Below are 26,616 nucleotides of genomic sequence, written 5' to 3'. Positions count from 1 at the left end.
CACCACCACAGTGGGTTATTTTCATTACACTGTAATGTTTCTCTTTTGAGAAAGTTACTTTTTGGTTGAGGCTGTGACTGATTTAACGTTGGAAAAGCAAAGCAAAATACAAAACCTTTTGATCAACAACTAGCTTCTTTTCCTAGCCATATGTGGATTTTATGTGCCAATATTTTATTGGTTGGTGTTGGCTAAGGCAGAGTAGAGCACTAATGAAATAGAAGGGAGAGAAGTGAGAACTTGAGTGGTGAGTGGCCAAGAGACCCAGTGGTCTTGGTTGCTACTGATAGCTGGATGATAGAGAAAACTTCCCTAGGAAAGTAGAGCAATAGGATAACTCAGAATGAGTGGGAAATGGGTTCTCCTCATAGCAGTGACTGGGCATAGGAAAGGAATCTTAACAAAGCCTCTTGCTCTCATGTCAACCCCTCTTAGGAAATAGGTGTAGTTAGGGATACTACAGAACTCTTCTTGAAGGAGTGGGAAAATTCAAGGCAAACTCTTGCCCTGTTAATTGGTTCAGGATTCTTGTTCTGTTCCTTTCCCTGGAGCATTTCTCTTATCTCAGAGAACTGGGTTATGAAATTAATTTCTTGTTGGGCGAGTGGCAGCCAGTATTTGGTCTCTTTTAATGGAAGAACCAATGGTGTTTTCATATATTTGGTGAAATTTTGGGGAGAACAACCATTTTATTCGTAAAACTTATTACAAATACCTATTTTTTATTTTTTTATTTTTTGAGACAGAGTCTTGCTCTGTTGCCCTGTCCGGAGTGCACTGGCGAACTTGGCTCACTGCCACTGCAAACCTTCGCCTCCTGGGCCCAAGCGATTCTCCTGTCTCAGCCTCCCGAGTAGCTGGGATTACAGGTGTATGCCACCACGCCCGGCTAATTTTTGTAGTTTTCGTACAGACAGGGTTTCACCGTGTTGGCCAGGCTGGTCTTGAACTCCTGACCTCAGGTGATTTGCCCACCTCGGCCTCCCAGAGTGCTGGGATTACAAGTGTGAGCCACTGCGCCCAGCCTACACATACCTATTATGCATAAAATATTTTGCTATATACTGGGGCTAATGTTCTGATGACAAAAAAAAATTGACCACTTACTACATGCCTTAGTTATTGGAACCAAGTATACAGCATTAAACAAAATAGAAAAAGTCCTTGCTCTGAAGGATTGTATTCTAATGGGTAGAAACAGATAAAAATGAATAATTAGATATAAATAAATAAACAGGTAAATAGATAATAACATCCACTAGATTGTACATACTAAGAAGACAAAAAAAGCAGCGTAAGGTGATAGTGGTAGGGAGCTGAGGGATTGCTTCTTTGTGTATAGCAATCAAGGAAGGCCTCTGATGAGGTGATATTTTAAGCTAAGATCTAAAAGAAGTGAGGAGTCCAGCCAGGGAGATATCTAGGGGAAGGAAAAGCATCCTAGGCAGAGGGAACAGCAGGTATATGTGAGGGATGAGATGAGTGTAACTGTGAGGGATGAGATGAGTGTAACTGGTCATGTATAAGGACCCATAAGGAGGCCATGTGGCTGGAGTGGAGTCGTAGGGAAGGAGCAGCAGATGAGTGATGGGACCTAGATCTTGTAGGGCCTTAGCCATGTGACACCTTTGGAGTGCATTGTATTCTAAGTGAGGTGCACTAGAGAGTTTAGAGCAGAGGAGTGACTTGATCTGACTGATGTTTTAAAAGGCCTCCTCTGGTTGTTGTGGGAGAACAGACTGTGGAGGGTGGGGAAGGATGGACAGTGATGGGAGCAGGGAGACAAGTTAGGAAGCTTTTGCAGTAATCAGTAGTCCAGGGCAGGGATGATGGTAGGTTGGACCTGGGTGGTAGTGGTGGCTAACCAGAAAGCAATGGATTCTAGACATATTTTGAAGGCTCTCAAATTTTAATTCTCCCCGTAGACATGTTTGATTTTTTTTTTTTTTTTAAATTTTTGTCTTTGTTTTTTGAGACGGTCTCACACTCTGTCACACAGGCTGGAGTATAGTGGTGTGATCTCAGCTCAGTGTAGCTTTGACCTCCCAGGCTCGGTTGATCCCCCGTCTCAGCCTCCTGAGAAGTTGGGACTACAGGCACATGCCACCATGCCCAGCTAATTTTTGTATTTTTTGTAGAGAAAGAGTTTCGTCATGTTGCCGAGGTTGGTCTCGAACTCCTGGGCTCAAGCTGTCTGCCTGCCTCAGCCTCCCAAAGTGCTCTATGATTATGGGCATGAGCCACTGTGCCCATCTGAGATGTTTGATTTATTTGGAGTTAACCTCTGGGTCACATGGGTTTAAGGATGTCATTGGAAACTTGACAGTGATCTCGAGTAAAATTCTAAAATTGATTGATCAAAGAATGAGAACAACAGTGACCCCTAGAAGCCAGCTTGTACTCATTAAGAATAAATCATGCTAGCTGGTAACAATTCTTTTTTTTCTTTAAGCCTTGCCATGATTTTATTTAAATGATTGGTCCAAGTTCAGTATAAAAATATTAGAGAATAGACATAAGCAAAAACAGAAAAAAAGCACATTATCCAGAAATAATTACCATATAGCAGTTTGGTATATATCAGCGCATTTCATTTCTGGAAAGATTCCTAGGTTGCTGGAGGATTGGAATGTGCTACAAAGGTGATGTTTCTTAAGTGCTAAAATTAGGTATTTAATGTTTTCTCATGTGATCCCAAGACAAAAAAAAATTTGACCTGGCTTTGGAGCTTGTTGAATAATTGCACTCAGGAATTGTAGTAGATCGGTGTTAATCTATAGGAGGTGTTTTTAGTGACATTCTACAGGGCTGTCAGGGCTGTTTTTGGTTATATTTTGTTTTTGAACATCAATTTGGATGAAGATACAGAAAAGACATGCCTATGAGACTTACATAGTGAATGCTTGCAGGCTGGACAGTGTAGAGAATATTTAGTCAAGGGATTAAAACTAAGAAGTTGAAATCCAAAAATAATAAATAATAATTTAAGCTGAAACTTACATGACACTTACTGTGGACCAGGTACTAGTCTAAGCAATTCTTGCATTAACTCATTTACACATACCATAACCTTACAGGTATTGAAGCATAGAGAAGTCAAATGACTTATCCAAGGTCACACAGCTAGTAGCTAGTAAAGTCAGAGTTTGAACTTAGGCTACCTGGCTTCAGAGTTCGTAAACTTTAATCATTGTATCGCATTGCCTGCAAAACAATTAAACCCCATATTTCGGTTATTAAAAATGAGATTTAACAGTTTATTTGGAAACAAAACAAGTATGAATCTACAAACTGGTACTGTGGCTGCCAGACTAGTTCATGCAATCTTGGACTTCGTTATGAGAACTGGGCAGACCAGGTCATCTTTCATCCGTCCCACCCTTTTACTCCATTTGAACTGTCCTGGTTCAGGCCCTTATCCCATCTCTTGCCTTGACTATTACAATAGCACCCTAGTTTATCCTGCTAGAATGGTCTTTTAAAAAACTGCAGTTCTGATTGTGTTACTCCCTTACTTAATTCCTTTGTCCAATACAGGTTGCAGATTTGCTTCCCATTTCCACTTGCAGGCATGTGTGTTTTGGAGGACTATACAGTGGTATTCTTTTTATTTTCTCTTTTTTAAAATCTGAATTCATTGGCTACATTTAAGAGATTATATATAAAAGGAGGGCATAACCCCTCTTAGCTATAGTCCTTCTAGGCCCTTGAACTCATTTAAATCATTGGCCTGATCTCTTTGGCACTTGCATTTCAGCCTTTGGCATAAAGGCTAATCATCTTTCCTAGAATGTAGTGCCTAGATCTGAAAATAGTCCCCTTTATGTAAATTTGGCCAGTACGGAATATAATAAAACTATTACATTAATTTATTTACAAAACATTTACAAGGTTCCTACCTTGCCCCTGTCACTGTATTCAGTGCCCAGGACTGAAAAATGAAGATAACACAGTCCCTGCTCTCAGAGCCCAGAGGAAGGACAGATATTTTAAATATCGTGGGTATAGTGATAGTAGCATCTACAGAATTTAGGATGGTGCATTTCTCTTGTAGGGAAGGATATTTTGAAAAGGAAGTCCCAGAGAACAGATGCATTGAAAGATGTTTACCATTGGGCCAGGCGTGGTGGTTCACACCTGTAATCCCAGCACTTTGGGAGGCCAAGGCAGGCGGATCACTTGAGGTCAGGAGTTCAAGACCAGTGTTGACAACATAGTGAAACCCCGTCTCTAGTAAAAATAGAAAAATTAGCTGGATGTGGTGGCGCACTCCTGTAATCCCAGCTACTCGGAAGGCTGAGGCAGTTCTCGAGAATTGCTTGAACCCAGGAAGTGAAGGTTGCAGTGAGCTGAGATCGTGCCACTTCACTCCAGCCTGGATGATGGAACAAGATTCTGTCTCAAAAAAAAAAAAAGATGTTTACTGTTGGAATGGCTGTGGGTTGGGGGGGCTTGGAAGGAAAGGAGATAAGGGAATGTTCCTCAAACAGTACACCCTCAGCCTCTGCACATGCTGTAACATTTCAGGGGCCTCAAACCTACCACCTAAACCTTACCAGTTAATTGCTCTTCCCCTTGTGTCTCTGGTGTCAGCCACGCTGAATTAAATTCCCCAAATGCAGCATTGTTTTGTTAGCTTGTTCACTCCCTCCCTCCTTCCCTCTCTCCCTCTCTTCCTCCCTCCCTCCTTCCCAATAAACAACTATTTTATACTCTTTATGTACTAGGCACTGTTCAAGGGGCGGGGGATACAGCAGTAAAAAATTACAAACACAAAAAACTATGCTTCTGACGTCACACATCCTACTTTATGGTAAGAAGAATCAGTGTAAATAAATTTACAAGTAATCAGGTGGTTAAATGTGCCAAGAAGAAAAATAAGTAGGGTATCTTACCTTTGAGATGTCCAAAGATGGAGTGAGTTGTCTTGGGAGGAAGTGACTGTCATTCCTGTCATTAGAAGTGTTTGAACGGAAGCTGAGTGACTACTTGCTAGATAGCGTCTGCATTGAGTGGGAGGTTGGACTAGATGATCTCTAAATCCTTTCCAACATGAAGAATCTCTATATGCTAGCTGGGTTCCTAACTCTTGAGTTTGCATATCCAAATTACATGAATTTGTGATTCTGGGAAAAATAATGTAAGCCCTGTAATTAAATAGAAATGTGCAAGAATTTGATGGTGAGACTTAAGACAGCCTAAGATTTTAAAACAGGTAACTACAAGTGGTCAGGAGGAAGCTGCTTGAAAATAGCTCTTGGCCAGGGCCAGTGGCTCGCATCTGTAATCCCAGTACTTTAGAAGGCTTGAAGGGCAAAGTGGGAGGATGGCTTGAGTCCAGGATTTTGGGACCAGCCTGGTCAGCATAGAGACCCCCTCTCTCCAAAAAAAAAAGAAAAAAAAAAAAATTAGCCAGGCATGGTGGCGTGTGCCCGTAGTCCCAGCTGCTTGGGAGGCTGAGGTGGGAGGATTGCTTGAGGCTAGGAGGTGGAAGCTGCAGTGAGCTGTGGTTGCTCCACTGCATTACAGCCTGGTAGACCCTGTCTCAAAAAAATAAAAAATAAAAAAAAAAATTGCTCCCATTATCCTTTAGATCAGAGATTGGCAAATTCTGGCAGACAGGCCCACTGTCTTTTTGCTTTTTAAATTTTTAATAATTTATTTAAATAGAGACAGAGTCTTGCAGTATTGCTAAGACTGGCCTTGAACTCCTGGCCTCAAGCAGTCCTCCCCCCATATCCTCCCAAAGTGCTGGGATTACAGGCGTGAGCTGCCATGCCCTGCCCACTGCCTGTTTTTGTAAGTCAAGTTTAATTGAAACATAGTTATGTTCATCCACTTCTGTACAGTATGTATGTGGTTGCTTCATCACTACATTGTCAGGGTTCAGTAGCTGGAATAGAAACCTTAGATCCTATAAAGCCTAAAATATTTACTCTCAAACTAAGTTTGCATACTTACATGTATACTGTCAAACTTTAAAAAAAAAGTTTGCCGACCCCTCTTTAAATGACTATTGGGAACAGGAAGTGAATCATGGCAGCTGTGTTAGGAGAAGGGGCAGGGCAGGCCTGATTATGTTCTATTTCAGACCTTCCTGATCTGCCAGGACAGGAAGAAGAGCCACCCTCCAAAATGCTGGATGGGGCCACTTGGAGCTGGGTTCAGGAACTTTGATAGAAAGAGCCCTGAATGAGAGACAGTTGGCGCTGTATCTTGCTAGCGTGAATTAGAACTGAGCCAGGTACTAATGTAGGGGAAGTTGGCATGAAAAAGTGAGACTGTCCTTCCCTTTGTAAAAACCTTCCTATGATTTTCCAAGATTTAATATAAACAATTTCCTTCTCAGACCCCACCCTTAGGCACATTTAATTACTTCTTCTGAGCTTCCGATGTATATGTATGATAGTACAATATGCTAAGGAAAAAAAGAAAAGCAGGATAGAAGACGGGACGCAAAAGGGTGGGTGCTATCTTATGTAAGGTGGTCAGGGAAGACTTCAGGCAAAGGTAAGGTTTTCTACTTATCTTGGCAAAATGTTGGGTGCATCATAGGTGTTCTATAAGTGTCTGCTAAATAAATGAATTTTGCCTGGATAAACATACTTAACAGAGAGTAAGGGAGACAGTAGGAAGAGAGGCGTCTACTTTGCTTTTGGATGATCTGGGAGGCGGCAAAGCATTTCTTACTTTGGCTATGCTTAGGGCCAAAAGGTCAGAGATAAGTAACCTCCTAACCCCATTTTCAGTCGAGTTCCTTGTTTACTCTGGGGAGAAAGGATGATCTTAGTGAATCACTATTTTTAGGAGGATTCTCCCTGATGAAACTTACTTTAGGTATGCATAGGACTTTTCAAAGTGTTTTTGCTAACTTTATTGCATAGTGTTGCTGTAAGGTAGTTGAGTTGATCTTCTTTTATTTCTTCAGAGGAACTAAAGCATAGAGAAAATCAGTGACTTGGCCAAACAGTATAGTATTCTTAAAAGAATATAAACTTTGGAATTGGACCTAGATTTGCTCTATCCTTGCTAGCTGTGTACTTTGGGAAAATTTGAGAGTCCCTGCCCCATAAGGTTATTGTGAAAGCTGAATAGAGGAATACTAGGTACTGTTTGTTGTGACTTATGTGCAAGGTGTTGTGCTAAGCATTTTACATGCCCAGGGATTACCGTATTGTGTTTGTGTAGACACTGAGGGAAACCTCCATGGAGTAATGTAAGAACATGTAAAGTAAATGGTAGATCTGGGATTCCTGCAGAAATCATGTATATAAGGTACTTAGTATTGCCTGTAGTATAGTAGTGCCCTATTTGTGGTTGTACTTATTTGTTCCTTTATACTCTTTTGTCATTGTTAGTTTGTTTATAGAGTAGTGCTCAGAACTCCTCATTTTGTAAAAATGCTTAAGAGTTTATAAGGAGGTGATTTTGCATAATGGGAAGAATCCTGAATATAGTCAGGAGACTGAAGTCCTTGACTTTGCTAAACTGCTGGAGAAAGCACAGAATTTACTTCTGAGTCTGTTTCCTTGTTTCTAAATTAAGGGGATTGGATGAAGTAAATGATTTTATTTTAAATAAAAGCTATGTAGATCTCTTTATTTAATAAAGTCATATAGGGGAAGCCCAATATGGTAAGAAGCTAAAATCAGTTGCTTTGGTTGAGTAAGTGGAAAAGAGCCTGGAGTTCAGCCTGCTCAAAATATTTCCCCGGCTCTCTTTCCCCTAAATGACCCCAAGGGGATTTGCTGAGTCTAGTTTGAAAACCAGTTGACTAAATGATCTTCAGCTACCTTCTGACTCTGAAATCTCATTCTGAGGAGTGGAGGAAGATCCAGAAATGTTTTCTACTACTTCTCCAACACTTGGTCCAATAACTGGAGCTGGACATCCTGTGAGTGCTGTGGTTTTTTTGATATCTGTGTCCTGTTTGCGTGGCATAGACCTGCAAGAAAGGACTTCCCAGCAGGTCAAGGGGAGAGTATTGTGGTTGAGACATTGTGCAAGTGGCACAGGGCTAGGGATGAGATCCTTCAGAGCATTACAACAGGGCCCGAGTGTCTGTGCTGTCTGTTCACTCTTGCCATCTGTTTTCTCCTTTGTAATCCATGATTAGATCATGGACATTCTTATTGTTTTCTGTTAATGGTCATTGCCAAGGGACTGACAAGCTATTTGAAAATTAGGAGACTCACTCATCAGTCAAATTCGTGGAATTTTCAGCATTCACTGTGTTCTAGGCTCTCTGCTGGGTACTGAGAATATAGTGGTGACACAAGTTGAAGAGAAGAATTGAGTAAATAAAGCTTCAATAGAGTGTGATAGGTTCTGTGGTGGGAACCATACAGCAGACTGTGAAATCGAAAAAGAGAGGCCCTGATTCTGGCCTGGGGTTTGAAGAAGGCACTCCAGAATTTTCCAGAAGGATGCCTTGTCTAAGATGGGATCTGAAGAAATGAGAAGGAATCAAACTAGTGAGGGCCCAGAGGGAAGAGGGAGGGCGAGGATGTAGATGAAGAGGCTGGCGGGGCCAGATCATGAAGGGCTTTGGGTGCCATCATGGGGAATTTGGACTATCCTAACAGTAGCCAGGACCTTTAGAGGGTTTTAAGTAGTGATGTGTAATACCTGCTTTCTCTGTATGTGTCCAGTAAGTATTTGCTGCATATTTACTGGGTTTAGCTTTTTCATTGCCTGTACTGGTTGGTTGGTATCATCCAGAGTCTTGAATAGAACATACAAAATTGGCACTAAACGCCAAATAAATAAAACAGTGGTATAATTCCCAGGCTCTCCTAATTCAGAATTATGATAATTTATAGATGGGGCTATACTAAAGTTTAACGTTTCCTCCTTTTGAAAAAGAGATTGTGAAAACTATAGTATAAGCTAGTATAAATAAGATGTGCTGAGAGAATGCTACAGTTTGAGGATAAGCTGGGTTTTCTTTAACAGCTTTATTGAGATATGCTTTATGTATCGTGAAGTTTATCTCTTTAAAATATACAATTTAATGGTTTAAGTGTATTTATGACGATATGCTGTTTTAAAGCACTTTATAGATGCATCATATATCATTTGTCTTCCAGTGACTATGATGGGAACACAGATCCTTTGTATCATACACTCATTTAAAATTGGTATGTGGTCTAAACTTAGTTAAGTCCCCCCAAACCAACACTGTATAAATTGACAAGGTTTTAATTGTACCACTGGGCAGAAGGCCAAAGGCAAGTTTTTAAAAGGGAAAAGGTTTCCTTCTAAAAACATAAACATAGAAGGTTTTTTCCCTCTATGTTTTTGAGAATGAGGAAGCAGGTAGGCTGGGGAAAGGAGAAGGGGGACCAAAAGAGGCAAAGATGAGAGGACAGAGAAAGATGTACCCAGAAAAACCGAGTGATGGACAGGGAGCTGTAATCGGGTGGGCAAGACCTGAATGGAAGGGGGAGGCTTGGTCTTTTCAACAGCTTCAAGCATTGGTGTTTTTGAGGAGCTGAGCTTGAGCCCCATCTGGTGGCTCTAGGCTTATAGTGCAGCCATTAGAAGAATCAGGCTTGGAGAGAATTGGCATTTGGCGTCTCCGCCAGGCCCAATTTCAGTTGTTTTTCTTTTGCCCTGAGCTTTCTCATAGGATCATTGTTGGAGTCATTTCTTCCCTCTACAGTGGCGGCTGTTTTTCTCTTATGTCTCAGACTGTGTTTCTTCACTCTTATCCGTGAGTTTTAAATGCAATCTTACTGGACAACATCACCTAATACCCTATTGTTGCTGTCATCTATTGATGCCCTGAGTCATTGCCCCTACCTTCTCAACAACTTCAGATTCTGTCTTAACGTCACTCTTTCCAGCATTATTCCTGTTAATTTGTGGTGCTTACATGCTGGTGACCCTTGTAACACCTTTACCTCTCAATTATTTCTCTCTTCCAATGATCTTGTTTTCTACTTCTCCCTACTCCCCCACAGGATTCCTATAATTATACTTCGTTTTTGACATTATCAATAACTACAGTCCCTCCATGATTTCAATTCCTTGAAGTCCCTCTCTGATTTCTGTCTTCTATATTTCAGGCTTAATTTCCTCTGGTACCTGGTACCCTTACTCCAACAAGCCTTCAAGTCCCCTTCAATTCATTAGTTTCTATTATATTTTCACTGTTCATCACCTCCTTCTATACAGAGTGAATTTAAAGTCCCTCACACACATACTCTGCTCTCCTGTCCTTCTCTTGCTTTGTTATGCAGTGCTTCGACCTGGTTCAGTCCAACTCTGGTTTCTCTATTCTTTTGTCTGTTCAACCAGCTGAACAAGACTGGAGAAAAAGATAGAACTTTGTTGATTGGTTTCACTTTAAATCATTACCAGGAATTTCAAGTAGGCCCTTACACATCTTATACACGTCTCATACACATGTCCCAAATGAAACTCTTCATCTTCCTTCTCAGACTGCTCCATCTGCGGTCATCTCCATTTGAATTGATGATAATGCTGTCCGTCTACAAATTCAGCCCAGCCACCTTAGAGTCTACCTTAATTCCTATCTATCTATCTACCTACCTACCTATCTATCTGCTTATTTATTTAGAGATAGGGTCTTGCTCTGTCACCCTGGCTGGAGTACAGTGGCACAGTCATAGCTCACTGAAACCTTAAACTCCTGGGCTCAAGCAGTCTTCTTGCCTCAGTCTACCAAATAGCTGGGACTACAGGTGTATGCCACTGCACTTTCTAATTTTATCTTATTTTACCTTTTTATAGAGACGGGATCTTACTGTGTTGTGCCCAGGCTGGTCTTGAACTCCACCTCAGCTTCTCAAAGTGCTGGGATTATAGATATGAGTCATTGCACCCGGCTTCTTAATTCCTTTCTTTGCTTCATGCTTAACATGTAGTCTAAGAGCAGATCCTTTGGTCGTACCTTCCTACAGCCAGAATTCTGACCATTTCTCAACTGTCTTGGTCACGTGCTCTTGGAACGCATGTATTGTCACCATCCTGATCTAGGCCATAACTGTGTTTTGGTTGGATTACTACAATAGCCTCCTATTTGGTCTTCCTGCTCCCACCCATATCCCCTATAGTCCATTCTACTTGCCACCTACTTAAAAGTTTCTGCTGAGAAGTGGTTCAGTTGTTATTATAGATTGTTTTTGTGTTTGGGATGTTTTTGCTTCCTCCAAAATTTGTGTTGAAACTTAACCCCCAGTGCAACAACTTTAAGAGGTAGGACCTTTAAGGAGGTAATATTAGGGATCAGCACCTTTAAAAAAGGGTCTGAGGGAGCGAGTTCAACCGTTTTCGTTCCATTCCTTCTTCCCTGTGAGGAAACAGCATTCTAGATGTCATCTTGGAAGCAGAGACTGAGCCCTCAGCAGACACCAAACCTGCTGGTGCCTTGATCTTACATTCCCAGGCTCCAGAGCTGTGAGGAAATACATTTCTATTCTTTTTGGAGATGGAGTCTTGCCCTGTTGACCAGGCTGGAGTGCAGTGGCACGATCTCAGCTCACTGCGACCTCCATCCAGCGGGTTCAAGCAATTACCCTGCCTCAGCCTCCCGAGTAGCTGGGATTATAGGTGTGCGCCACCACACCCGGCTAATTTTTGTATTTTTAGTAGAGACGGGGTTTCCTCATGTTGGTCAGGCTGGTCTTGAACTCCTGACCTCAAGTGATCCTCCTGCCTTGGCCTCCTAAAGTGCTGGGATTACAGGCGTGAGCCACTGCACCTGACCAATTTCTGTTCTTATAAATTACTACCTCAGGTATTTTGTTACAGCAGTACAAATGGACTGAGACAATGGTCTTTTTTTTCTTTTCGCTTTTTAAAGATTTTCTGTTTGTGGTATGTTCTTCCGTATCCTTATGATGTGTCTAGGTGCAGATTTAGTTTTCTCCTGTTGGGACATTGCTTCCTGAGTGTGAGGTTCCATATCTTTAATCAACTCTTGAAAATTCTTACCTGCTGGCTCTTCAGATATTGCCTGTTCCCCATTCTGTATTCTATCCTTTTGGGCTGCCTGTTAAACTTCCTTGTTTTGGACCTGTTTAATTTATATTTCCCCTGTCTGTTAACCTCTCTTTTACCTTTTCCATCTTTTTAACTCTGTGCTTTTTGTAATTTCATATCTCTCTTGATCACTATTTTTTAATATCTTCCTTTGCCTCTAATATGCCATTTCTCTTTTCTATTTGTAGCTGTTGTATGTGGTTAATTTTCAGATCTTCTGATCTTTGTTGATAGCACCTTGTTCCTTTCTCCTGTTTTTTCATTCCTTCTTTTATGACTTTAAACATTGGAATGTACTTACTGTATGGTTTCTAGCCAATAATCTTAGTAACTTTGGTTCTTTTTGGTATAAACTTGCTCTGCCCAGTTATAGTAAAAGATGGATCTTTATGTGTTTTGTAATTTTTAGTTATAAGCTTGGGTTCAGCTGGACTTTAATCTGTGGGAATCCTGTGTGACCTCTGTAGAGAGGAGCTCCCTTCAGAGTACTTTTGTTTGCTCAGCTAGGTTTCCCAGGGATATTACTAGGCTGATGGCCATTTTATGCTAGTTTCTCAGAACAGATAGGTTCTGGACCACTCAGGTGGTATAAATTTGAACTCTGAATTCAAGTGAGAGCAGGTCTAAGATGACAAATTCTCTAGGGATAATCCTCCTTTAACTCCTAATGGAGCCCAGGTCCTGTTATCTCCCTGTATCAGGGAGGTGACTTTTTTCACTAGTTATCCTGAAGCTGTAGTTCTCCAATAGTCCTTGCTTTAGATTGGGGACTGAAGTCTCATTTTCAACTTACCACCTCTATTGGGCCCAGACTCTTGTCTCTTATACCTGCATGATTGTTAGAACCCAGACTCCTTGGTTCTGGAGATCAGCAAGACACTAATAAGGACAGCTCAGTGGTAGTTTAAACTTACTATTCTTTTTCATTTAGTCTTCTTTTCTTCTGGTTTTAGCTGGAATGTCACTTACTTTCTGTGTGATCAACTATACATTTTAAATGATTGTTACATTTTATTCAGTATTTTTAGCTCTTTTATAGTATTAGAGGTTTTCCAGTCTATCTGGTTTGCCATAGTGGTGGAAGTGGAAGTCTGTTGTCTGCCTTTTAATTTCGTAGGACTTATTGTTTATGAAGGCTGTTTAAAATGCCTTTATTAATCCATTCTCCTGTTTTAAAAATGAGAAAATTACATAAAAAAACTAAACCTTCCCCTTTCTCTCTTTCCTTGGGGTATTATTATATGTTTGGTATATATCCCTAGTGAAATGGCTTTCAAAGAAACAAACCAGTCTTCATATCAACCTTAACATCTGGGACATTTGTCTTACAGTGCCAAAGGATACATTTTGTAGAAGCTGCCTGTTGCCTGGGTCGGGCCAACTCACACCTGAATTCCACTTACAAATACACTTTTGGGAGAAGAGATGTTGAAAACGGGCGTGGAGAGATTGCTTTAGTATATTGTGAAGCTCACCATTTATAGCAAGGCAGATGGGTTAATTTGTATCACTTTTAAGTCACAATAGCTCATAAGAGATAATCTTTTTTTTTTTTTTAAATAATCTTAGGTTTGTTTATTGCTTTGTTACCAAGATCTTCCACATATTATCTCAGAACAACACTGGGGAGAAATATGGTAGACATCATTATGCCCATTTTACCACTAAGTAAAACTGAGGCTCAGTTTACATTGTTAATGACTCTCCTGAGATTATGCAGGTTGCAGGTGGTAATGATGTTACTATACCCTGCCATGAGAATTGAGGCTTCTTATACGTCTTTTTGCCATGCTGCCACTGGTGACATTCTTTATTAGGGCGAAACGAGGTATCAACTCAATATCGGCCATAAAGAACCAGTGTTTTCTTGCAGGTTTATTTGTCATTCATTCAACGAGTTTGAGCCCCTCCTATGATCCAGGCACCAGGAACAGATAGGAGCTCTTTTCTATAACTGGGAGCTAACATGCAGGTTTTACATTTGCTGACTGACGTGCTTTCTACTTTGCTTCCATAGATTGATGATGGTCTCCAGCTGTCAAAGAAGATTGTGGTTGCCAAGAGAAAGGTAACCATTTCTCATCCCCTTGAGTGGAGTTGGATGCCTCTAGGAGTCCACATTGGCTGGCAGTAGACATGGCCGAATTTACAAGCTACAAGGAGACGGCCTCCAGCCGCCACTTGCGATTTAAGCTACAGAGTCTAAGCCGCCGCCTTGATGAGTTGGAGGAAGCCACAAAAAACCTCCAGAAAGCAGAGGATGAGCTCCTGGATCTCCAGGACAAGGTGATTCAGGCAGAAGGTAGCAACTCCAGCATGTTGGCGGAGATTGAAGTGCTGCGCCAGCGGGTGCTGAGAATTGAAGGCAAAGACGAGGAGATTAAGAGAGCAGAGGATCTGTGTCGTCTGATGAAGGAGAAACTTGAAGAGGAAGAAAACCTCACCCGGGAGCTGAAATCTGAGATTGAGCGGCTTCAGAAACGAATGGCTGAATTAGAGAAGCTGGAAGAGGCCTTCAGCAGGAGTAAGAATGACTGTACCCAGCTGTGTTTGAGCCTGAATGAGGAGAGAAATCTGACCAAGAAAATCTCCTCTGAGCTAGAAATGCTCAGAGTCAAAGTGAAAGAACTAGAATCTTCTGAGGACCGCTTGGATAAAACTGAGCAGAGTTTAGCGTCAGAGTTAGAAAAGCTGAAATCATTAACTCTGAGCTTTGTAAGTGAGAGAAAATACTTGAATGAAAAGGAGAAAGAAAATGAGAAATTGATAAAAGAACTCACTCAAAAACTAGAGCAGAACAAAAAAATGAACCGAGATTATACAAGGAATGCTTCTAATCTGGAAAGAAATGACCTTCGGATTGAGGATGGCATCTCTTCTACACTGCCGTCCAAAGAATCAAGAAGGAAGGGTGCTCTGGACTACCTAAAGCAGGTAGAGAATGAAACAAGAAACAAATCAGAAAATGAAAAGAACCGCAATCAGGAAGACAACAAAGTCAAAGACCTTAACCAGGAGATTGAGAAACTTAAAACACAAATCAAACACTTTGAATCGTTGGAAGAAGAGCTTAAGAAAATGAAAGCCAAAAATAATGACCTTCAGGATAATTACCTAAGTGAGCAAAATAAAAACAAATTATTAGCCAGCCAACTGGAGGAGATAAAGCTACAAATCAAGAAACAGAAAGAGTTAGAAAATGGGGAGGTAGAAGGGGAAGATGCTTTCCTGTCCAGCAAAGGCAGACATGAGAGGACTAAGTTTAGAGGCCACGGAAGTGAGGCTCCTGCGTCCAGGCACACAGCACGGGAACTGTCTCCTCAGCATAAGCGGGAACGACTCCGGAACAGGGAGTTTGCTCTCAACAATGAAAACTGTTCTCTGAGCAACAGGCAGGTTTCTTCTCCCAGTTTCGTCAACAGGAGGGCAGCAAAAGCTTCTCACATGGGGGCGAGTACAGACAGTGGAACTCAGGAGACAAAGAAAACTGAAGACCGATTTGCACCCGGATCCTCCCAGAGCGAAGGGAAGAAGTCTAGGGAGCAGCCCTCAGTGCTGAGTCGCTACCCCCCCGCTGCTCAGGAGCACAGTAAAGCGTGGAAGGGGACTCCCAAGCCGGGCACCGAGAGCGGACTGAAGGGAAAAGTGGAGAAGACAACACGAACGTTTAGTGACACCACCCACGGATCTGTTCCCAGTGACACATTGGGTAGAGCTGACAAGGCTTCTGACACCTCCTCTGAGTCTGTCTTTGGCAAGAGGGGACATGTGCCTGGCAATGGAAGTCAAGTAACTCACGCTGCAAACTCTGGCTGTTCTAAGGCCATTGGAACTCTGGCCTCATCTCGAAGATCCTCCTCAGAAGGGTTCTCTAAAGGCAAAAAGGCTGCCAATGGCCTTGAGGCCAATACCAGTTCCTCAAATTCCAAGGCTCCTGTTTTATCAAAGTATCCTTATAGCTCTAGAAGCCAAGAGAACATCCTTCAGGGATTTTCAACCTCACATAGAGAAGGGGTTGATCAACCTGCAGCAGTTGTGATGGAAGACAGCAGTCAGCATGAAGCCTTGAGGTGTCGAGTCATCAAATCCAGTGGCAGAGAGAAGCCAGACTCAGATGATGACTTGGACATAGCATCTCTTGTTACTGCCAAGTTGGTAAATACAACCATCACTCCAGAGCCCGAGCCCAAACCACAGTCTAACTCTAGAGAAAAGGCCAAAGCCCGAGGGGTACCTAGAACCTCCCTGTTTGAGAATGATAAAGATGCTGGAATAGAGAATGAATCTGTGAAATCTGTCAGAGCCTCCACCAATGCCATGGAGCTCCCAGATACCAATGGTGCTGGGGTAAAAAGCCAAAGGCCCTTTAGCCCCAGAGAGGCGTTACGGTCTAGAGCCATCATCAAACCTGTTATTGTTGATAAGGATGTGAAAAAAATCATGGGAGGATCTGGAACAGAGACTACGTTGGAGAAACAGAAACCTGTCTCCAAACCAGGGCCAAACAAAGTGACAAGTAGCATTACTATCTATCCCTCTGACAGCAGCAGCCCCAGAGCTGCTCTGGGTGAGGCCCTGAGGGAGAGGCACACATCCACCAGCAATATCCAGGTGGGGCCGGCAGAGCTCACATCATTTAGCAACCATGTCAGCTCCCCTTTTGAGCTCTCCATTCACAAACATGACATCACCCTGCAGCTTGCAGAAGCGGAGAGAATGGCAGATGGGCCCCTGAAGAACAGGCCAGAAACAGTGGTCTCTCGGAGCAGCATTGTAATCAAGCCATCGGATCCTGTGGAGAGGAATAGCTATGCACCTCCAGCGGAGACAATCAGGTGGAAAAGCCATAGTGCCCCTTCAGAAGTGGGCTCCTCAGATGCCAGACATGTTACTGTGCGGAATGCCTGGAAGAGTAGGCGAGACTTGAAATCTTTAGAAGACCCCCCAACTCGAATAGGTAAAAACATGGAATCTGCCAATACCAATGCCTACACCCAGAGGTCTTCCACAGACTTCTCAGAACTTGAACAGCCCAGGGCCTACCTTTTTGAGCAGGGCACTCGAAGGGTAGGACCAAGTTCAGGGGATGCCCCTGAGCCCTCCTCCAGAAGGACCCAAAGTAGCCTCACTGTGTCAGAGGTGCTTACCCGTCGGAATCGGGTAGGAGACACCATCACTGTCGCAGCCTGGAACCACTCAGCAGGCATGGTGAGTTCCAGCCTCTCTGCCCTCTCTCTTTTCTCTCTCCCTTTTCCTTCCTTTTTCCCCTCTCCTCTGGCCTGTGTGACCCAGGATCCTGAGAACTGAGTAGAACTGGGTTCCTTAAAGAACTGTTGAAAAATCAGGTGGGTTTGACCTTTCCCCTAAAGAAGGTTTTTAGCAGCATGACTTTTCAAAATCCTTTTTCCAATTTGTTGTCTTCATTTTGCTCTCACATATGAAGGCGACACAAAAAGGAAATATGTCTTCTCTTCGCTTGGTTTGCCAGAGCAGCTAAAGGAGCTCCCTGTAGGACCTCAGAGCAGCACGAAAAGCACAAGAAGCAGCTATAGCTGCTGGGGAGCTCTGAGCGACTGTAGGAGGCCTGGTGCCCTTTCTGTAGAGCACAGCGATGGGGAGCCAGGTCAGCAAGTTCTCGGCTGCCTCAGTTAGCAGATCTTCACAGGCTGCTGGCCTCTCAGGAATGAGGAGAGCCGGGGCTTACACTGGGCCTATTTTAGATAAGCTTATACCCAATTCCAAATGACACTTTCTTTTGACCCCCCCAGACAGGTGTCTGTCTCATATCATCAGTCTGAGGGCAGGGCTGGTTCAGTATGGCTCATTACAGCTTTGATAAATCCAGAACCACCTGCCTTATGTGAGTGTGAGGGTCAGAGTGTCAGAACAGCATCTGGAGAAGCCCTTGGGAGTGTCTTTTCAGTAAGAAACCCGTGATGATGAAAAACTCTTTGGACCTGGACACAGTGCTCCCTTCTTTTACAAAAAGCAGATGACTATTAACTTGAAAAGCCTGTGACTCTTTACAGGGTACTTAACAATGGACAAAAGTACTTCACTACCCACTGTGTCATTCAGTCCCTTGAATATCTGCCTGGGGGCAGATACTATCCCCATTTTTCAGATACAGAAGCTAAGGGTCAGAAACACAAAATATCTTACCCAAGGTTACCCAGCTTAATTACTGGAAGAGCTAAGACTTGAATCCAAGATTCCTGTCTCTAAATCCAATGCTCTTTCTACTCTGCTAACCTTTCTCACTCATGCCTATGTTATTCTTTGATCTGCATTTGCTTGGGAGAACCAAGGAGAACATTAAAAAGATAGAATTCTGGCCAGGCATGGTGGCTTACACCTGTAATCTCAGCACTTTGGGAGGCCGAGGTGGGCAGATCACAAGGTTAGGAGTTCAAGGCTAGCCTGGCCAATATAGTGATACCCCATCTCTACTAAAAATACAAAATTAGCCAGGTGTGGTGGCACATGCCTGTAATCCCAGCTACTCAGGAGGCTGAGGCAGGAGAATTACTTGAACCCGGGAGTGGCTGAGGCAGGAGAATTACTTGAACCCGGGAGGTGGAGGTTGCAGTGAGCCGAGATCGCGCCATTGCACTCCAGCCTGGGCAACAAGAGCGAAACGACGTCTCAAAAACAAACAAAAGAAACCAGGTGTGGTGGTGCGTGCTTGTAATCCAAGCTACTTGGGAGGCTGAGGCAGGAGAATCGCTTGAACCGGGAGGCAGAGGTTGCAGTGAACTGAGACTGTGCCACTGCACTCCAGCCCGGGAGACAGTGCGAGACGTCATCTCAAAAAAAAAGGTAGAATTCTAGGAATAGGGAGAAAGACAGCTATTTGGGCCCCAGAAGCTTTGGACATTTAAGAGGAGAGAGAAAGGATGAGAGACGGGCATGTGAGCTTTCTGGTAGTTTGTATGTGGGAAGGAGGAAGAGAGCTGTCCGGACCTCTCTTCAGCTCCCCACCAAGGATGTGGATAGGTCTCATCCCCAGAATCATGCAGCCTGCATGCATGTGCAGAACTCAGACTGCTGGCCCCTCCTCAGGGGTACCAGTCCCATGCACCTATTCCAGGCTCTGTCCTCTGTAAGGCTCCTGTTCTGTTGTGAGCCTCCTCCTAGCCTACCCTGATGGTTCCTAGCAGCTTGGAGTTCCCGGTCTACCCGATTTCCAAGGAACTTACATATTGGCCCGTACTCAGGCAAAAGCATATCTTTGCAGTTAACTTATGGCCTGTCTGGGCTATATCTGCCTCTGCTAGGTTGGAAGGGACCCATTGTGGTAGCAGGTGAGGGTGTCTTGTTCCTCACTTTACTGATCTCCACAGTGCACTTTTATTATCTATTGGCACAGGAGGAAGAAGGGGAAGACTGTACACTCAGTGTCTACAGGCAACTGCACAACTCCCTGGATCCGTCTGAACTGCCTGGGAAACAGGGGCTGCCAGAGCCTGGGCGAGTACGGGCCGAGGAACAATTACGGCCAACCAGGCCCTGTGCTGAGGAGAACTGAACCCGCTGGGTGTCTGCTGTCTGCCCTCTGCTCCTGCTTCTTAGCTCTCTCCACTGTCCTGCCCCATGAAGGATCCAAGGCCAGTTAACCAGGCAAGACACAAGCCTTGGCTGGGAAACTGTGGTAGAGCTGGGCTGTGGCTCAGGTAATTTTTGCCATTTGGCCAGAGGGAATCAGAGACTACAAGCTGGATAGTCACCCAGGCCCAACCTTCCCCAATGCACGAGTCCTCTCTCTCTCCTTGTCCCTGTCAACCAAGTAGTTGGACCATTCTGGCCCCCAAACGGGGGAAGATAAAGTCCCCACCACACCACAGGAGTCAAAAGTTCTTCTTGGCTCCTTGGTGGGTTGTTTCTGGATCCTAAGACAGCCCCTGTCTGTGTGGTTAATGTTCTGATTTCTCAGTCTCACTATATCCACTTCATTCCTCATTTGCCCAGTGGGCTCAAGTACCCCGTAAGATTTACCAGCCATCAGCTCCATCTAGGGGGCTTTCATTTCTTTCTCCCTGGAGTTCTTTTCCGCAGCCTTTTAAAGCAGAAAGGGGTCTGTGCTGCCTCTGAAGGATTGAGACTACCCTTTAGGTTGAAGTTTGACCTGGCCCCTGGCTGACCAGTCTCCTGGAAGCAGAGCATGCAGATACCCACGCGGATACCCATTGGAATGACATCATCGCTCCCCAACCCCAGCTCTCTCTGCTCACCTTTCAAAGGCACCTGGAGGTGCAAGCCTCATGCATCTTCTTTCCCGAGCACCAGTAATGCTGCTGGCATCGCCTGCTCTCTCTTCATTGTTTCCACCTTGGGAAAATCCCTAGGCTAAGCTGGGCCTGACCCAGCATCCTCTGCCTTCTAGGAAGTGCCCAGCACAGGGGAAAGCAGACCCGAAGTGACTCACCTTTAGTCACTCCACAAGCAATAGCTCCATGAGAGGCATGGACTATGAGACTACTCCCTCCTGTTCCTCCTCCTCCGTCCCCCATGGAGGAGGCATCGCACTTTACCAAGCTGATGCATTCCTACAGAAGTGGGCCCCGGATTTCTGCAAGCCGACTATCATGATGACTTCGTTGGAGGAGAGGTGATACGTACATACCCATTGAGGGCCTCAGGTTTATGTAGTTCAAAATGCAGCAAACCTTTCAGAAAGCCACGTAAATAAATTGGTTAGGTTCCTTATACCAGTCATATGGGGAAGTTTAAAAGAATTGTATATTCTTGGCACTGCTTTTTCTTTAGCATTCTTTCAATTCAAAGAAGGGATCCTCTTTCAAAGGCTACCTTTATGAAGCAGACACTATTGCCCTCAGAATGAGACAACATTAAACTAGCAGTCTGGTAAGCTGTATTTGTTTCCCCATGGCTTTACTTCCTTGCTGTGTGACCTTGGGTGAGTCATTGCCGCCTTGGAGCCTCAGTTTCCCTGTCTGTAAAATGAGTTCTTTGAAATGGATGATCTCTAAGGGCACCAAATCTGGTATTCTGAGGTTCTCCTGTTTTCACCATCTGTAATAGTATGGGATGATTTACCTGTTCTCAGGTAAATAGTATAATAGTATGGGATGATTTTTGCTTTTGGAAGGTATCATCCATGTGGGTTCTTCCCCCCTGCCCTCAATTGTTTTTCTGGGCCTTGTTTTTTAGTTTCCTCATGTTTCCTTTAGTTTCCTCAGAGAAGCTCCCTGGGCCTGTTTCCCAGTCTGCAAAGTGAAGGGATTAGATCGGATGGTCTCTGAGGCTCTTTGTGGCATCAGCCTTGTCCAGTGCCACACAGTATCTCCTGGCTTTCTAGGAGTCTAGATGTTATGGAAAGTACCCAAGTCTGTGTATCTCCTATTCCTGTGCATCTCCTATGAATCTCCTGGCAAGAGGAAGACTCAAGATTTCCTCCAGAGGAATTGGTCTTCCCTGCCTTCACTCAGCATGGGAATCAGTGTTCATCCTGCCCTTGTCTGCATCAGATTTGGCAGTGAGGAGGCTTGGGGAGCACCTACCTTACTTTCAGGGACAGGAATCTATTGCTCATACTTGTTTCCTGGAGTTGTCAATCTAAAGGCATTGTCATGTGGCCTGCCTTTCCTCTCCACATCCCCACCTCTAATGCTCAATATGCTATTTCCAGGATCTCTTCCTGCTGCTTCTCCTGGCTCACTGGCCAGAAACTAGCTCACTCAAGGCTGCCGTCCCTCACTTGCGGCCTCCCTGCTATTCTCCTTCACTGGTTGGCAACCTTGAGAGTTCAAAGGAAATCAACCTCCGTGGTGGTCAACTGAAGGTATAGGAAACTAAGTCTGTGGCTCTTCTCTGCTGATGGAAACAGAAGGGCGCCAAGCCATGCTTAAAAAGGTCTCGCCAATAATTCTTGTGTTTGGGTGTTGGAGCCCTGGATTCTGGTGCTATATAGCTCCTGGTGCCAAAGTCTGGATCTTTCCACATTTCAGCAGCACCAACATCTGCTGCTACTCAAAATGTCCTGTGGAAGAGGGACAGCTGTGAAGCCCTTTTGCTGGGGCTGTCATCTTGAAATCTGAGTGCAATAGGATTTGATTGTAACAGTTATTTCAGGATATTTTGTTTCTTTAATCTGCACACTTTCTAGATAGATTTTATTTTTAAATGTCCTCAGCATTGCAGAAAATAACGTAGTAATAGCAAGTAAAGGCTGGAGGCTCAGTTTCTCTGGGCTTCAAATGGCTGGCAAGGCTGGCTCTCAAATCCCAAAGTTGGGAGGCATGTTTCTGGAAAGCAACTGAGGTGTAACTGTTTGGACCCAGGCCTCATTGTCAGGGGTCCTGGAGGAAGCCTCCAAGTAGAGGGGAGACCTGTAGTTGGATAGTTGTTTAATCAAGCCAAATAGTCTCACTGCCCCCAGTCAGCAAACCCACTTTTACGACAAGTTTCTTCCATAGCTTGGCTCTTAAATTTTACTGGCAGGTGTATGGTTGTTGGAGGGTTCCTAGTGAGTTGGGGGACCTGGCAATAGAGCTGCTTGGTTGGAGGGAGCGGAGCTGGCTTAGTACCAGCAGCTGATCTCTTCCACCTGCTGCTGTTTTTTGCCACTCTGACACGAAACCAGAGAAAGCTGGAGGTGGATAAATAAGCGGTGGTGGTTTTTTTGCTTTTGGGTGGCAATGAAAGAGTCACAGTGTGGGTTAAAGGGATCTGCAGTGGGGCCAAGGATGCCACCTCACCCTCAGCTGCAGGCAAGCTTGCACATAAATAACCCCCTCTCGTTGGAGTGTTTGGGATGTGGGGGGGCGCTATAGTGTTCTTGGACTTGTCGTCCTGGGGCAGTTTTAGTTCTTTATATTTAGTGGGTCAGTGCCAAGTGCTACCACTTCCCAATAAAGGAACGGGGATCCAGAGGCTGGGTCCCTGGCTACCTTGTTAGGAGGTTTTGTTATTTCTCTGACAAGACTGCTTTGGAAAGAGCTGCTTTTAGGGATTATGTTTTGAATACCCCGAGTGGGGAACAGGGTTCTCCTCAAAACCTCACAACCAAGATCATAGGAGAAAGGGGCCCTATTTTCCTGCTGCTTCCCAGCTCAGAACATACTGAATGGAATGTATTTTTAAGAGAATAAAGTCTATTTTTTTGTATTTTAAAGATTGAGAGGGCTAAGAAGGTAGCCCTCAAATAAACTGTTATTGCATTATAGGCCCCTTTGTTGGGGGCAGTCTGTTGGTCCACACCTACTTGCTCAGGCAGGTGCTCTGGTCTCACCCCTGCCCCTTGGAGTCTAGGTGCAGCAGCTTCTACATTCCTGCTCCAAGCATGGGACCAAGGAGGCCGGAACCTGTCGCTGGAAACCAGGGCAAAGCAGTGGCTCAGGGCTCCTTGGGTGCATGTGTATCGTTGGAGCTGCCTGTCTGCATGTATCCTCTGGCGCGAATGCTCTCTGTTGGCTCTGCAGTACAATATGTAACCAATAAAGCTCCCTCGTTTCCATATATACTCTGTGCAAGTTTGTGATGCGAGTGTTAATGTCATCTCTGTGTATCTGTCTTCTATGCATTGATGCAGCTCTAGTATATTTCATTGTATGATGCTTAAAACTGGGTATTTTACCTAACCAATTACTGATACTGCAAGGACTGGAAACATTAACTGAGGCTTAGAAAAGGACATGCGTAGGACCCACATAACTAGAGTTATAATCAGCAGCTATTTCTTTGCAACATTTAATTTTCAGGCTTGCCCATTGTTGCCAGATAGAGTCATCTCTCTCTCAAGCTGCCTATGCCATCTGTTTAAAAAACAAAAACTCTTAAGAGACCTACCCCGGATTAGATACCCTAGCTAATCCCCGTGAAGTAACAATGTTGATTGCAGAACTCAGATTCAGACGCAGGTGTATGCCGAGGTCCATGCACTGTGCACAGCCCTCACCTTTTCATCAGTTCCGCCACTTGCCCTGATCCTGGTGTGCAGATTCTTTCCATACTGTCACGAATTCTTAAGACTAGGCGGGGAAAAAGCCTTCTCTGTTTTCATCTTCCCATCAGACCAACAATATACATTATGTCCCTTAACTCATACTAAGAATAAAACCACATTTAAGGGGCATTACTTGGATTTGTAGTAACTGAGTTTATCTGTCAGGAGCCCCTGGTAAGGAACCAGCATGTAACATGTTTTTATCTTATATGGGCAAAAGGGACTTTGCCGGTAAGGATTCTGGGATGAGGGAGATCATCCTAGATGATCCAGGTGGGCCTTAAATGTAGTCGCAGGTATATCCTTTTAAGAGGGAGACAAAGATTTGACTACAGGAGAAGGCAATGTGATGATGGAGGCAGAGATTGGAGTTAGGTGCTCTGCGGATGGAGGTAGGAGCCACAAGCCTTCCCACCCCTAGAAGCTGAAAAGAGCAAGGAAATGAACTGATCCTCCCCACTCTGAGAGCCTCCATAATGAATGCAGCCCTGCAGACCCATTTTAGACTTTAAGCATCCACAACTGTAGATTTTTTTTTTAAAGAGCCACTAAGTTTGTGGCAATTTGTTAAACCAGCTGTTACCTAAGCCCTTGCTCTTACGTAGTGTGCTTCCCAAAATGTACACCAACAGCTTTCGTAGAATTGGGAAGTTTTAGCACGTACCCATGGAGGGAATCAGGAATAAAGGCAGACTCGTCTCCCAAAGGCTCAAACTTTGTTTCACTCTTGTGTTTTATCTTGAAAGTTCATCCAAAGTTTCCTAATACCTATGTTCTTGGCACACCACCACACCCCTCCCCAGTGGGGAAGTCTAGTCCCACTGACTAGGAAATCCACTGCTTCTACAGGACCGCCCCCCACCTTATCTTCTGACCTGATCAAACCATTTTTCTCTTTTATATAAACATCTTCCTTATTTAAACATGGAGAAAACATATATTACTATTGTCATAGGATAAACTTGGCATTTCCAAAGGAGTAACGCCCCCATCTTGTATGTAACTCCAACCCAAAGGAACAGAAGGGCCAATTTTATATGAAGTTTTATTCTCAAAATATATTTAAAAAAACAAAAAACGAGACTAAGATGTTACTTCACAGCACTTGCCTCACAGTCTTTATGAAGAACACAATTCCAAACTAATAGACAAGTTCCTCCCTGTGCTCTAGGTCATTCAAAGGAGGGAAGCTCCCTTGTCAAATCAGGAGCTCCAGCAGCCGATCAGGAGCCCAGGTGCCAGGGTGGACTTTCTCAGTGGGATCTAGTATTGCTAGAAGAGCCTTGCTAATACGGCAGAAACAGGCACATGGGCCTCTTCTCTTAGAATGTTATCTGTCTCACATGCTTGGGGACTGCTGTGCAGGAACACCTGGTGTGGCCTGGCGAGGCAGCGTATACATGGCCCCCAAAAACTGGTCTGCAATTCTTCCTGCTTCTCGCAGCCCACTCAGCAGAGCACCATGCACTGTGGCTGGGTAGTTACGGATTGTATGTTCTCCCGCAAAGAAGAGTCGTGGAATCGGCTGTTTTAGGGGAAAAAGAAAATTGGCAGGCTGTACATACACCTTTACTCTTGTACTTAAATTACTAAATTCCTGTTGACCTTGTAAAGGCTGACCCCCCAATTACTATTCATCATTCTATCTGAGTCTCCCTTATCAGTAGGCATTTTCCAAGAATTGACAAGGAGAAATGAGACAATAAAACTCCACCTAGCCTCGGTCCTAAAGTGATGCTTAACGTGTTCTCATCAGTTTAGATACCCAATTCTAGAACGTCCTTCCCTCAGTACCTTCTGGGAGGGAGCCTCACTACCCTGAAGCACAGGACATTTGGTGATCAGGGACACTTCAGCCTTGCAGCTCAGAGCAGGTCTGGGCTATGACACTGAGGAATTCTTACTGCTCTTGGAGTGGGGTCTGGCATAAGGGTCTAGATAAGGACCCAGGGTTATTTCTCAGGAATGCCCTGGAAGCCCCTAGTAATTGCGACCTTGCAGCAATCCTGTGAGCCATTACAAGATGGAAGTGCAATTAAAAATGGTTTTGTTTTTTAGGGGGAAAACCTGAATAAGGAAAAATGTTATTTGACTTATACTCTGGACTCCTCCATTCTGAATGCAGGCTGCCTAGATTTACAAAACCAAATGATGAGAAATCAGAAATGGTGCCATCCTTTTAACTCTCTGCTTGGTTATCTGAAAGGTCCGAAGATAGAATGACTAAAATCTGAAAAAAAAATCAGGGCCTCTTCCCAAATAAGCCCAGATAGTTTGCCAGTTCTCACCTGTGGGGCACCTGGAATCGAGGGGCCCGGAGTGATGGGCTGAGCCATTAAATCATAGTCATTTCCAGATGATCCTGCAGCAACATAGGAATAAGAGCCCCGGGCCCAGGGATCAGCTCGCCAACGAGACACCACAGTTTCCTTGGGCTAAAAGAAAAACCAGGAGCAAAAGTCATTATGATATACCAAGGACAAATCAATCCTTGAAAGGTGGAAAAGCAGTGGTGGGTGGAGATGTAAGTGAGAGAAAGAAGGGCAACAGATGTGAGAGCCAGTGATCAAGTGATGAATGCTCTGCTTTAAAATAGACGTGGACAAAAGGACTTCAGACAGGAAGGATGCCTCCATTTTTTT

The 26,616-nt window shown here is 44.0% G+C and overlaps 2 protein-coding genes across 12 annotated transcripts in view; one reads left to right on the top strand and one right to left on the bottom strand.

Annotated features, from left to right (window-relative positions):
* Window positions 1-23,489, top strand: part of LUZP1 (leucine zipper protein 1) — a 95,892-nt gene extending 72,403 nt beyond the window's left edge. For all 10 annotated transcript variants that reach the window (XM_017958072.3, XM_009201501.4, XM_017958056.3 and 7 more), the window contains 2 exons: window positions 14,027-17,217; window positions 19,379-23,489. In XM_017958072.3, the coding sequence (XP_017813561.1) occupies window positions 14,146-17,217; window positions 19,379-19,537 (3,231 nt within the window). In that variant the 5' untranslated portion in view covers window positions 14,027-14,145 and the 3' untranslated portion in view covers window positions 19,538-23,489. The remainder of the gene's footprint in view (window positions 1-14,026; window positions 17,218-19,378) is intronic.
* Window positions 23,490-25,002: 1,513 nt separating this feature from the next.
* Window positions 25,003-26,616, bottom strand: part of KDM1A (lysine demethylase 1A) — a 65,431-nt gene continuing 63,817 nt past the window's right edge. For both annotated transcript variants that reach the window (XM_003891299.4, XM_003891298.4), the window contains 2 exons: window positions 26,263-26,409; window positions 25,003-25,499 (listed from right to left, as the gene is read on the bottom strand). In XM_003891299.4, the coding sequence (XP_003891348.1) occupies window positions 25,314-25,499; window positions 26,263-26,409 (333 nt within the window). In that variant the 3' untranslated portion in view covers window positions 25,003-25,313. The remainder of the gene's footprint in view (window positions 25,500-26,262; window positions 26,410-26,616) is intronic.

Source organism: Papio anubis, chromosome 1, assembly GCF_008728515.1.
Source record: "Papio anubis isolate 15944 chromosome 1, Panubis1.0, whole genome shotgun sequence".
Lineage (NCBI taxonomy): Eukaryota > Metazoa > Chordata > Mammalia > Primates > Cercopithecidae > Papio > Papio anubis.
This window is presented reverse-complemented; position numbering and strand designations above follow the sequence as displayed.